The following is a 12159-nucleotide window of genomic DNA, read 5'->3' as shown; positions in this document are numbered from 1 at the left end:
CCTCCTTCCTCTCAGGTTGTTTGGAAGGCACTTCAGATTCTTAAACATTGGGTCGAGTGCTGTAGCTATCTTTAGAAATCTCACATTGGTACCCTCTTTGCATTTTGTGAAATCTGCAATGAAAGTGTTCTTTACATGAACAATGTGCTGGGTCATCATCTGAAACTGGTATAACATGAAATATATGGCAGAATGTGGGTAAAACAGAGCAGAAGATGTAAAGTTCTCTCACAGGGATTTGAGTCACAAATTTAACTAACACATTATTTTTTTAACGAGCATCAGCATGGAAGCATGTCCTCTGGAATGGTGGCTGAAGCAGGAAGGGGCATATGAATCTTTAGCGCATCTGGTACGTAAATATCTCGTGACGTCGTCTATAACAGTTCCATGCGAATGCCTGTTCTTACTTTCAGGTGACATTGTAAACAAGAAGCAGGCAGCATTATCGCCTGTAAATGTAAACAAACTTGGTTTGTCCAAGCAATTAGCTGAACAAGAAGTAGGACTGAGTGGACTTGTAGGCTGTAAAGTTTTATATTGTTTTATTTTTAAATGCGGTTTTTTTTGTTCATAGTTCTACATTTGTAAGTCCAACATTCATGATAAAGATATTGCACTACAGTACTTGTGTTAGGTGAATTGAAAAATACTATTTTTTGACAGTATAAATATTTGTAATAAAAATAATATAAATTGATTACTGTATCCTGTTTTGATACTGAAATCAATATATTTGAAAATGTAGAGAAACATTCTAAAACATGACATTTTCATTGGTATTGTTTTAACAGTGCGATTAAAACTGCAATTTGTCGCAGTTAATGTTTTTTATTGTGTGAGTTAACTCTGATTAATTGACAGCCCTACTTAACTTTGCAACTGTAAATAACATTTAAGACTTGTGTATGTAACTTCCTTATTTTAAAAAAAGCAAACTAAAAAAATCAGAATTCTTTTGTGACATATTGACTATCATATGATGAGTCATTGGTGGGTTTGGAATCTTCTGATCCACAGCTTAAATGTCAGAGCTTGGAGCAAACAGAGTAACTGATAGTAGTAGGTTGTAATCCTTTGTGTCAACTAGCACTAGAGAAAATGGGACACTTTGCCAGTGGGTTTGAAAGGAATTTGGTAGAGAAATGGTGAGACTCAAGAAAAATGTTTTGCCCATTTAAAAACTCTTGTGGAACTTTTCTACAAATAGCTTTAGTGCATCATGCTTTGGAGAAGAGGCCTGAAATTTGGAAGGGTATGGCTGTTCCTCTTTCTGTCCTCATGAAAACCCACCCACATCATGCCAACTTATAAGCCTCTGAAAAACTGTGGTTTATGTGCTCAGTAGAGACTTTGGTTTTAGCAGCCAAATTCCCCAAAGATTCCATCAGGGTTGAGCAGGCCTTTTGCTGCAACTGCAGTTCTAGGCTGCTGCCAGCTATGCCGGGTTTGGGCACCTGAAATGTGAGCAGGGAATCTCTTTCCTGTACTCTCAATGATTCACTGCCGGGCCCAGGCAGCACGGTGGTGCACGCTGCCTGATTCAGATGCAGACGGGAGGGAGGAATGGGGACAAGGACGTGGGAGGGAGGGAGGACTGGCGCTTGAATTGAGTCAGGAGGCATGGGGCTGGGACTTGCTAGAGACTGGGACAAGCAGCCAGGGTGAGGAAAGGAGATGACTGTGATGGGTCAGAAGAGGTAAAACAGAAGAATCTATATCCACACGGGGACACTCTCCTCCAGAGGCTGGAATGGAACCCAAGATTCCCTGTCCTTGTTCTCTGCAATGGATGAACCATTTTAGCTGAAATTTCCCCTCCCTAAATTCCTTCTGAGGCTGACAGCATGGAAAATTTCACCCCAGAGTGTTCTTATGGGATGTGTCGGGCAATCTTAGTAAAAGGTATTGTTGCCAGTCCCACTTATAATTTATACCATGTCAGACGTCTCATTGTAAAGTTACGTAGTAAATTTATTGTATTTCCAGTTCATGCTGAATCTAGACTTTCCCAGCCTAACCAAGTTCCTGTGCAACCAGAAGCTACGCAGGTAAGAGCTATGCTCAATAAACCATTTACTAGATCTTTAATTGGCTTTAGGTTTATTTTAATTGATGAGGATTGTGTTGAAAGAGGTTCGCCATTAGGTGCATCAGAAATCAAGCTTATTTTTTCTTGTAAGATTTTTTTATATTGTTTCCACTCTCCTTCAATTTTTGGTGTCTGCGAACATGATAGTGGCTGAATTTACATCAGAAAAAGCTGATACAAGAATCAGTGACAGTGTAGAGCAGGGGTCCCCAGTGCAGTGCCTATGGGTGCCATGGCACCCGCCAGGGTGTCTAAGTGCGCCCGGATACTGGCCGGCAGACGATCATCCGCCGAAATGCTGCCGAAATTTGGCGACATTTCAGCGGCGATGCCTCTGGATGACGCTGCTTGCCACCAACAAACAGCACCGCCACTGAATTTTGGCGGCATTTCGGCGATGACACTGCTTGTCGGCTGCATTGCAATGGATGCTCATCCACCGCCATGGTCCTCTGTGGCTGCTCATCTGCTGCCTGCCAGACGAGAAAGGTTGGGGATCAGTGGTGTAGAGAGTCTTATGACTTTTTTGTTCAGTAGATGCATAAGAGCCTTGGAATGAATGGAGGCTAGCAGGAAACGTCCCTGCTAAAAGACTGACTAATGCTTCACCATTGAAGATCAGCAGGAAGTGCCATGTGGAGTAACAGATTGAGAATGTTCATTAGGAAAAACATGCCTTTTAGACTGAACTCTGTGTGGGAAATGTGTGTTCTTAGAGTGATTGTCCGCAAAAGATTCTGCTGTTGAGGCCATGCCTGTGCCCTGGGTGCATTCATTCCCGCCCCCCGCAGCTTTATATTCTCCAGGATTTTTTTTACAATGTTAAGTGGTGCTTATGCATTTTCCTAATGCACTCCCCCTCCGGTCCAAACCAGTTCTAACAGTAATTCCTCAACCATTTATATAGATAGCAGCTAAACTGTTTTCAGCTTTGCTGTACCGTGAATAATTAGGGACATGTGATGGTTCAAAAAGGTGACTCTGGCAGCCAGTCTTGTGGGCTTCCTCTCAAGAATTGCCATCAAACCTCTGTTGCAAGGCAGCATGTTTATTTTTCTGCAGGTGGTTTCAGATCATGTTGGTGATGTAAGCAGAGCCATTTTTAAACCAACTTTACTGGTCTGCTTCACCCCATAACCTGCCCTCACCCTATAACCTGCCCTCAGGCACAAAGCCTCCAAGGATGTTGAGTTAGAAGGAGGTACATTTAGTTAGGGTGGGCTCATGATGACAAACATCACCTCTGTGCTTGCTGCTACACGCTGTTCCTCATCCCTAGTACTCTATATGCTTTCTCTTGTGGTCACCTTAGGAGACACAACGGTAGGAATAATTTTCATTTAAAACAAAACGCACATCGTCGCCTGGACAAAAATATAAATGAATTTGGAACTTCTATCCAGAGCAGTGGGTGTACACTGGAACAGATCAATTAAAATAAATTTGCTTTGCCCCTGTTTCAGCATTTTTAAATTTAATCAAATTGTGCATAAGTATATTGCTACTGTGGATATTAGTAAAAATCCATGGGTATCCATAACAAGATTTTTACCACAGGCACATTTCCTTTCAAAGTTGTAATGTCTGGTTCTCCTGTTAGTAAAACTTGAAGAGCTTCTGCTAAGTCTTAAATTCTTTCTGGTAGGTTCCCTTGGTTTCTTCTACAAGTGAGGGTTACACAGCATCCCAGCCCATGTATCAGCCTTCTCATGCAACAGAGCAACGGCCACAGAAAGAATCAATTGACCAGATTCAGGCAAGTCCTATTAGAATTTATTTTGGGAGCAATATACTATCTCAGTCTGCAGTTGTGAATAAAGGGGTAGTGTATGATGCTTTGAAGATAAAGCTTAATAGTTAAATATTTGTTTCAGGTGTCAATTGATAGGGCCTTTTTTATGTTGTTCTTCTTCTTCTTCGAGTGCTTGCTCATATCAATTCCAGTTAGGTGTGCACAAGCTGTGTGCATGGCTGTCAGAGAATTTTTAACCTAGCAATACCTGGTGGGTTGCTGTGGAGCCCCCTGAAGCGGCGCCTTCATGGTGCTTGATATATACCCCAGCTGACCCAGCGCTTCCTCAGTTCCTTCTTTCTGCTCATGATGGTCACTGGAACTGTGGAGTTCTGCTTCACTACTCTCTCTCGCATAGTTTATTGTTAATAGTTTACAGTTAGTTAATACACCAGACCCTCTATATAACGCTTGTCTGTATAGCACAAATTTGCATATAACACAGTTGCGGCCATGGATCCCAAATTTAATTACTTTAATTGCAGTTCATTTTAACGTGGTCCCCGCATTAATGCAGTCCTGCGCGTGGATCCCAAATCTCGCTTTCTAGCGAGGGTCCAGTGTAGTTACAGTTCTTGATAATTATAGTTAGTAGTAGTGGTGTTGGGTTTTTTCCCCCTCCTGCATGATTTTTTTCTTGGGCTCATGCTGAAGGCTCCAGAATTCAAGCCCTGCGGGTCCTGCTCTAAGCCCATGCCAAAGGGCGCCCCCCATGACTCTTGCCTGAAGTGTCTAGGGGAGTCTCATCAAGCAGACAAGTGCAGGATCTGTAAAGGGTTTCATCCCCGGACTACGAAGAAGCAGGACTTTTGTTTAAAACAGCTCTTCATGGAGGCGGCTCTGAGCCCTCAGCCTCCTGCGGCGTGCCAAGATCCAGCACTGTGCACCTCAGTGCGCGGCAGCCCGGCGGCAGCGGAAGAAGCTTGCACCATGGTTGGACTCTGAATGAGACCCGCAGCACCGATGCTCTCCAGCACTGCAACCGACTTCATCAGCCTGGCACCGCTCCCATTCTGGCCAGAAGCAGCACTGGAAGCCGGAAAAGGGTGGTTCGCCTCCTCAGAGACCAGCCTCCTTGGAACTGCCCACGGAGAAGTGTCCCGCAGGGGAGCATCTAGGGGTGCAGCCTATGGCTTCAGCACCGTTGACTCCGGACCCAAGGGGAGAGCCGTTGAGTCTGGTGTCTCTGGACTCCCTGACAAGCAGCGTGGTTCAGGTCCAGTTGCCGTCCACCCCGGATACTTTTGCTGCCTCCAGGGATCTTATTGTCATGATGGCATCAGCATCCCCTCAGCCTCGTGCCAGGGCACCGGTTCCTGTACGTGCGGCACTGACTGAGGGCAGGCCAGCCCTAATTCACCCATTGGCATTGTCGGTCGAGCCACGGCACCGATCCCGTTCTCGGCACCGTTCCTGATGCCGCCTGCAGTCCTGGCACCGTTCTCCTTCGTGGTGCCAGTCATGCTTACGGCACTGCTCCAAGTCCCGATCGCGGCGCCAGTCTGCCTGCCGATTGCAGTTGAGGAGCAGATCCTGGACCTGACACAGCTCTCACCACTGGTCATAATCTCGACCATGATCCAAATCCAGGCGCTGGTCCAGGTCCCGGCACCACTCCCCAGCGTCGTGGCACCGTTCCCCATCGCTACGTAGACGTGACCTTATGCAGATCCGCTTGGCGCCACCATGGCCCTCATGTTCTGTTTCTCTTTCTTTGGGATCGGACTAAGGGAATGGAGCGTAAATACTTTGTTCCCTCGTAGGGGTATGACTATCTGTTCCCCCACCCACAGCCCTGTTCGCTTGTAGTGGCATCACTGAATGAGAGAACAGCATGGCCAGCAAGCCCCAGCACCCAAATTGAAGGACGCCCAGTGCCTTGATTTGTTTGGGCGCAAAGTTTATTCCTCAGGGGGGTCGGGGGAGAGGGTCTTGAGCTCAGGATCACTAATCAGCAGGTGCTCCTGATCTGTTACAATTGTAACTCCTGGAACTCCATGCTGAAATTTAAGGAGTTAGCACCTCCTGAGTCCAGAGAGGAGTTGGGGAGTTTGGCAGAAGAGGGCAAAACAGTGGCACGGGCCTCACTGCAGGTCTTGCTGAATGCTGCAGACTCCGCCACTCATACTCTGTCCTCAGGGATTACAATGAGGCATATCTCCTGGCTTCAAGCCTCCGGCCTACCACTGGAACTTCAGCAGACACTGCAGGACTTCTCCTTTGATAGAGAGGGCCTGTTTTTGGAAAAGACAGATTCAAGGCTACAAAGCCTTAAAGACTCAAGGACAATAATGAAGTCCCTGGGCATGCACATGTCGGCTACCCAGCGGAAACCCTTCAAGCTTCAGTAGTTACAACAGCTCCCGTATCGTCCTTGGCTGAGGCAGGATTTCTATAGGTGGTAGGGACATAATGGCAGGAGGAAGCCCTCCAACCCCCCGTCAGGACAAGGCCAGGGTCTGACCAAGCCTTCATCTGGCTCAAAATAGGCCTTTTGAAGGGACGCCTGAGGATGGCATCCTGGACCTCATTCAGGATTCTACTCCACCTTTCTTGAATCATTTATCCCATTTCCACTGTGCTTGGTCTCGGATAACCACGGACTGCTGGGTCCTCTGCATGGTGGAAATGGGATACTCTCCCCAATGCTCTTCTTTCCCGTCCTTCCACCTCCCTTCCCCATCCCTCTTTAGGGACTCTTCTCGTGAGCAACTCCTTATTCAGGAGGTTCAAATGCTCCTCGCCATGGGGGAAAATCGAGGAGGTCCCTAGGGAGCTAAGGGGCAGGGGTGTTGCTCCCGATATTTCCTAATCCTCCAAGGCGAAAGGTGGGCTTTGGCAAATTCTGGACCTGCATGGACTCAACAAGTTCATGGTAAAGTTGAAGTTCTGCATGGTCTCCTTGGGCACCATTATACCTTCCCTGGATCCTGGAGATTGGTATACCTGAACTTGATGGTCACCATCCCGGAGCGGGTCCTGGTCTCCCTCCACTGGTGGCTAGATCCCCAGGCGGTATGCAAAGGAGTTCCTTTTCACAGCCCGCAGTCATCCTTTTCCCTCGTCACAGATGCATCAGCCCTGGGATGGGGCACCCACCTCTGTTGGCAAGTTCCTCAAGGGCTTGGATCATCTCTACCCACAAGTTCGACAGCCAGTCCCCACATGGAACCTTAACCTTGTCCTCTCCAGACTTATGGAACCCTCGTTCGAGCTGCTGGCCACCTGCTCCCTTCTCTACCTCTCCTGGAAAACAGCTTTCCTGGTCACTATCACCTTGGCGCAATGAGTCTCCGAGCCGAGAGCCCTTACTTCGGAACCACCTTACACGATCTTCCATAAAGATAAGGTGCAGCTTTGGCCTCACTCAGCCTTTCTTCCCAAGTTTATAGCAGCCAGGACATTTTTCTTCCAGTTTTTTTTAATCCAAAACTGCACGCCAGTCACCAGAAACAGCAGCTGCACTCCCTTGATGTTCATAGGGCCCTTGCCTTCTACATTGAGGGTACGAAGCCATTTAGGAAGATGACCCAGCTCTTCGTTGTGGTGGCTGACCGGATGAAAGCCCTCCTGGTCTCTTCTCAGCAGATCTCTTCATGGATCACATCCTGCATCTGTGCTTGCTATGATCTGGCTGTTACCGACCCCGCCCCTCACTGCTCAGACACGAGGGCCCAGGCTTCGTCGTCGGCGTTTCTGGCCCTGATCCAGGAAATCTGCAGAGTCGCAACTTGGTCCTCGGTACACACTTTTGCTTCGTACTGTGCCATCATCCGGCACGCCAGAGATGACACAGCGTTTGGTAGAGCAGTCCTACAATCCATGTTGCTTCACTCCGACCCCACTGCCTAGGTAAAGGCTTGGGAATCGCCTAATTGGAATAGATATGAGCAAGCACTTGAAGAAGAAAAAACGGTTACTTGCCTTTGTAACTATTGTTCTTCGAGATGCATTGCTCATATCCATTCCAAACCTGCCCCTCTTCCCTTCTGTTGGAGTAGCCGGCAAGAAGGAACTGAGGAGGTGCTGGGTCGGCTGGGGTATATATCAAGTGCCGTGAAGGCGCCACTCCCCGGTGCTCCACAGCCAACCCACCAGGTATTGCTAGGATAAAAATTCTCCAACAGCCGTGCACACCTAATTGGAATGGATATGAGCAATACGTCTTGAAGCGCAACAGTTACAAAGGTGAGTAACTGTGTTTTACAAATGCCTTGACCTTATTTGTGACTTCAAATTTTGTGAAATCTTACATTTTTGGTAGCAGTTATTTCAGTCCTCTATAGTCAAGGCTTAAATTCATTAAATCACCAGCAGCTGGATGCTGATAAAGAGGTGAGAGGCTAGTACTTTTCAGTGGAGCATCTTGTGGAGAATTTCATCGCACAGGCATGCACGATGCTAGCTTGGAGGAAGAGGGGCATGTTGACGACTGTGGCTAGTAGGTCACTTGCTTTTCCTCTGTTCACTCACTTCTCTGTCCTTCTCTGAGGTTCATGAGTGGGAGAACTTTTCTTTGTTTTCATTCATCCAGTTGTGCTGTGGAGGGGGCGCTATAGTTTAGCGCCTCCACATGTCAGTAGCAATATTTTTCAGGTCTTGCCTATAGTTTGGTAAAGGATGACTTGACATAATCAGTTGCTGTATGAATTATTGCTTAAGTCGTCTTCATTTCAATTGCTAGGCTTCAATGTCTTTGAGTGCAGACCAAACCCCAGCATCGTCACCACTTCCTACTGCACCCCAGCCACAGGTATTCCAGGCTGGGTCTAGCAAACCTTTACATAGCAGTGGAATCAACGTTAATGCAGCTCCATTCCAGTCCATGCAAACAGTAAGTATCAAATGAACTTAATGCCGAATCACTTTGTTTTGTTAATCAAATCTTCTGATAGCCATTATTTTGACCCTGGAATGTGTTGTTGTATAATTGCACTTAGAATAGGCTCTATTCTTCTTCGAGTGGTTGCACATGTTAATTCCACTGTAGGTGTGTGTGTGTGCCTAGTGCACAGATGTCAGAGACTTTTTTCCCTCAGTGATACCTGTTGGGGTGGCTGGAGTGCTCCCTGTGGCTGCTCACCACCGTGTGCTAGTATAAGAGGAGTCACCCTTAACTCTTTTCAGTTCCTTCTTACCGACAGTGATCGTTCTCTGCGATTTCAGACTTGTTTATTCAAATACCTTCTTCACGCCTTGTAAATAGTACTCCTGATAGAATTTTGTGCAAAACAATTAAAAATTCTGCACACAATATTTTAAAATTCTGCAAATTTTATTTGTAAATAAATAAAGATGGAAGCTCCAGCATGGCAGCGGCGAGCATGGGCCACTGGCTGCACGGAGGCGGGAGATCACCCTGCAGGCCACCCATTCCCTTCCCTCTCCCCTTCAGGGACATGGACTTGGCAATGAGGGTGCACCCACCCTGACACAGAGCAAGGGCCAGGCCTGCCCCTCTTTGCCAGGCACACCAGGTGTGGGCAGGCAGGTCCAGCCTGGCAGGATCCAAGTGTGGAGGCGCTTAGTGTGGAGGGATTCAGGTGTGGGCTGTTAGGGTTCTGTGTGGGGCAGTCTGGGTGAGGACATCTCAGTGGGGATACCGAGGGGGGGAATCTGGATGCACTTGAAGGGTTCCAGGTGCAGGGATAATGGGACTCAGCAATGGGTCCAGATAAAGGTGTGGGGGCGGGGGGAGGGAAAGGGCTCGGCAGGGTACTGGGAGAGTGGGGTTTGGTGGGGTGTGGGTCTGAGTGCAGCTGGTTGGGGCTCAGTGGGGGGTTCCAGGTGTGGGGTGGCTAGTCAGGGTAGTCCAAGTACATAGGGTGTGGAGTTTGTTGTGTTGGAAGTTCTAGTGCGGGGGGGTTGAGCTCACTGGGGGGGGGTGGCCTGGGTTCAGGGGGAGGGCAGATGCAAGGGGGTGAGGCTTGGTGGAGGTTTGGGTGTAGGAATCTGGTTACGGGGGGGTATTCAGATACATGAAGGTGGGCGGATGGAGGAGCAGCTCCTCCGACAGTGACTCCTCCCCCTACACTGAGGAGCAATGGGGGCAGGAAGCAAGGGGTGTGAGGATGGGGAGCTTCCTGTAGCAGGGGGAGATTTCTGCGGGGGGTCTGGCCCGACCCTGGCCACTTGGTGCAGGGGACATATGCTCTTCCTCCAGCCCGGCCAGGACTGGCCAGGGCATCCCCAGGGCTGGATGGGGTGGGGGGCTCTCAGTGTGGAGAGGTGTTTTTGGGTGAAGGCGGGTGAGGCTTGGCAGGGGTTCTGGGTATGGGTGGAGTCTGGATGTACACCAGTTGGATGGATCTGACCCAGCACTGGCTGGGGCGTCTTCTGCCACTGCCTCTCCGCTTCCCCTAGCCCACGGTGATTTATCTATCTGTCGATTGCTCCATGTGTCCGAAAAGATGCATGTGCTGCTGGGGAGGAGCTCGTGACTGCTCTTGAGGTTTCCTTTTGCTTCTCCATCAGAGTGTCATTTTTTTGGCAGAGAAGCAAAGAAATTTATGGGGGACATGAATTCTGCACCCACACCCCTCCTCCAGAAGGCTACAGTGCTCACCAGGATCTCCTGAAAAGAGTGGTGTCAGGTGTTTGGCATCCAGGCAGGAGAGGTATCACTGCCACCTTGACTGAGATTGCTCTGTCAATCAATGAGGCTGTCATGGAGCTCATCACAACTTTGTCATCACGACACTTTTCCCTGGCTGCAACAGCAAAACAGGCTGAGAAGATAGTTCACCCCCTCTAAAGGGTATGAATATTTTTCCAATCACTCCTCCACTTCTCTTGTGGTATGTCAACCTGCCAATGCGCAGGAAAGAAAGGGTGAGCATATCTCCACCTCAGAGCAAGGACTCAAGAAGACTAGATCTGTTTGGTCACAAACTTTATCCCTTAGGGAGCCTGCAGCTCAAGATCTCAAACCAGCAGGCATTCCTGAGTTGATACAACTATACACACTGGGAGAACATTGCTAAATTCAAGGACACATTACCAGAGGATTACAAACAAGAGTTCTCTGTAATGGTGGAGGGGGGGTAAATTGGTTGCCAGAACAATGTGGATAGTGTAGAGTCAGTGGCATGAACCATGGCACCAGTGATTGCTGGGAGAAGATGTTTATCGTTAGTCATCCAAACTGCCTGCCAGAAATAAAACAGCTGATACAGGACCATCTGTTTGAAGGGCCTACCTATTCTTTGAGAAAATTGATGGCAAGCTTCATCGCCTTAAAAATTCCAGGACTATACTTAAATCCCTGTGACAAAAAGGATGCATGTTCATCAACAACCATAACTTTGCTCCCCGTTCCCAAGATCAGCCTAGGAAAACAGAGAAGGATCTATAGAAGGCGCCCTCCTCTTCAGTGTCAATGAGCTCATCACATCCAGTTGCCCCTTCCGAACAGGCATTTCGATTGGCTAGTTAAGGACATTATACCAGTCTCTTCACTTTGTCTGCTCCTCCTTATTTTGTTTACCAAATGCTTGTCCCACCTCCTAAGTACTTGGACCCACATAATGTCAGACTGGCGCGTCTTAAGTATGGTGGAACAGAGGTATGCCATCCAGTTTAATACACCCTGCCTTTCTCTATATACTCCCGCTCCCCCAGTTAGGGACCACTCTGGACCTCCCACTGAAAGGCAATGTCGAGAATCTCTTTCAGACAGACTGTAGAAGAAGTACTGTTGAGCCTCAGGAGAGAAGGCTTCTATTCCTGTTGTTTCCTGATTCCCAAGACAAAAGAAGATCTCATGCCCATCATAGATCTAAGAGAGTTGAACAGATTCCTGCAGAAAATATCCCACACTGTTCCTAGTGTCAATGATACCTTCCCTAGAAGGAGGAGACTGGTATGGGGCCCTTGATATGAGGGACACGTATTCCATTTTGCAGTATGTCCCAGCCATTGAAAATTTATCAGGTTAATGCCTGATACTCATCATGATCAGTTCATAATGCTTCCGTTTGGCTTGACAGCTGTGGTACCAGCTCATCTTCCAAAATTAGGTATTCATGTCTTCCCATACCTGAGAGACTGGTTGATCAGAGGTCGATCAGAATCACAGGTCCTATCCAGCATATTCACTGCTTTATCCATATTCAGTGCTCTGGGGCGCTGAATGAATTGAGAAAAATCAATATGAAAGCCTGTATAGACAATAGATTTCAGTGGAGCAATCCTTGACTCCACAAAGCCAGAGCATTTCTACCACAAACCAAGTTCAAAACCATTTGAGACCTAATAGTTCAAATGAAGGCTTACC

General features: G+C 47.8%; 1 protein-coding gene across 2 annotated transcripts in view; it reads left to right on the top strand.

Moving 5' to 3' along the window:
* The window catches only part of CAPRIN1 (cell cycle associated protein 1), a 64287-nt gene that overhangs the window by 35941 nt on the left and 16187 nt on the right, over positions 1–12159 (top strand). For both annotated transcript variants that reach the window (XM_030560075.1, XM_030560074.1), the window contains exons 12-14: positions 1990–2051; positions 3738–3848; positions 8569–8718. In XM_030560075.1, coding sequence (XP_030415935.1) covers positions 1990–2051; positions 3738–3848; positions 8569–8718 — 323 coding nt within the window. The remainder of the gene's footprint in view (positions 1–1989; positions 2052–3737; positions 3849–8568; positions 8719–12159) is intronic.

The sequence above is a fragment of the Gopherus evgoodei genome, chromosome 4 (genome assembly GCF_007399415.2).
Source record: "Gopherus evgoodei ecotype Sinaloan lineage chromosome 4, rGopEvg1_v1.p, whole genome shotgun sequence".
Lineage (NCBI taxonomy): Eukaryota > Metazoa > Chordata > Testudines > Testudinidae > Gopherus > Gopherus evgoodei.
The sequence above is the reverse complement of the archived record's forward strand: the minus strand, read 5'-3'. Positions and strand labels throughout refer to the sequence as shown.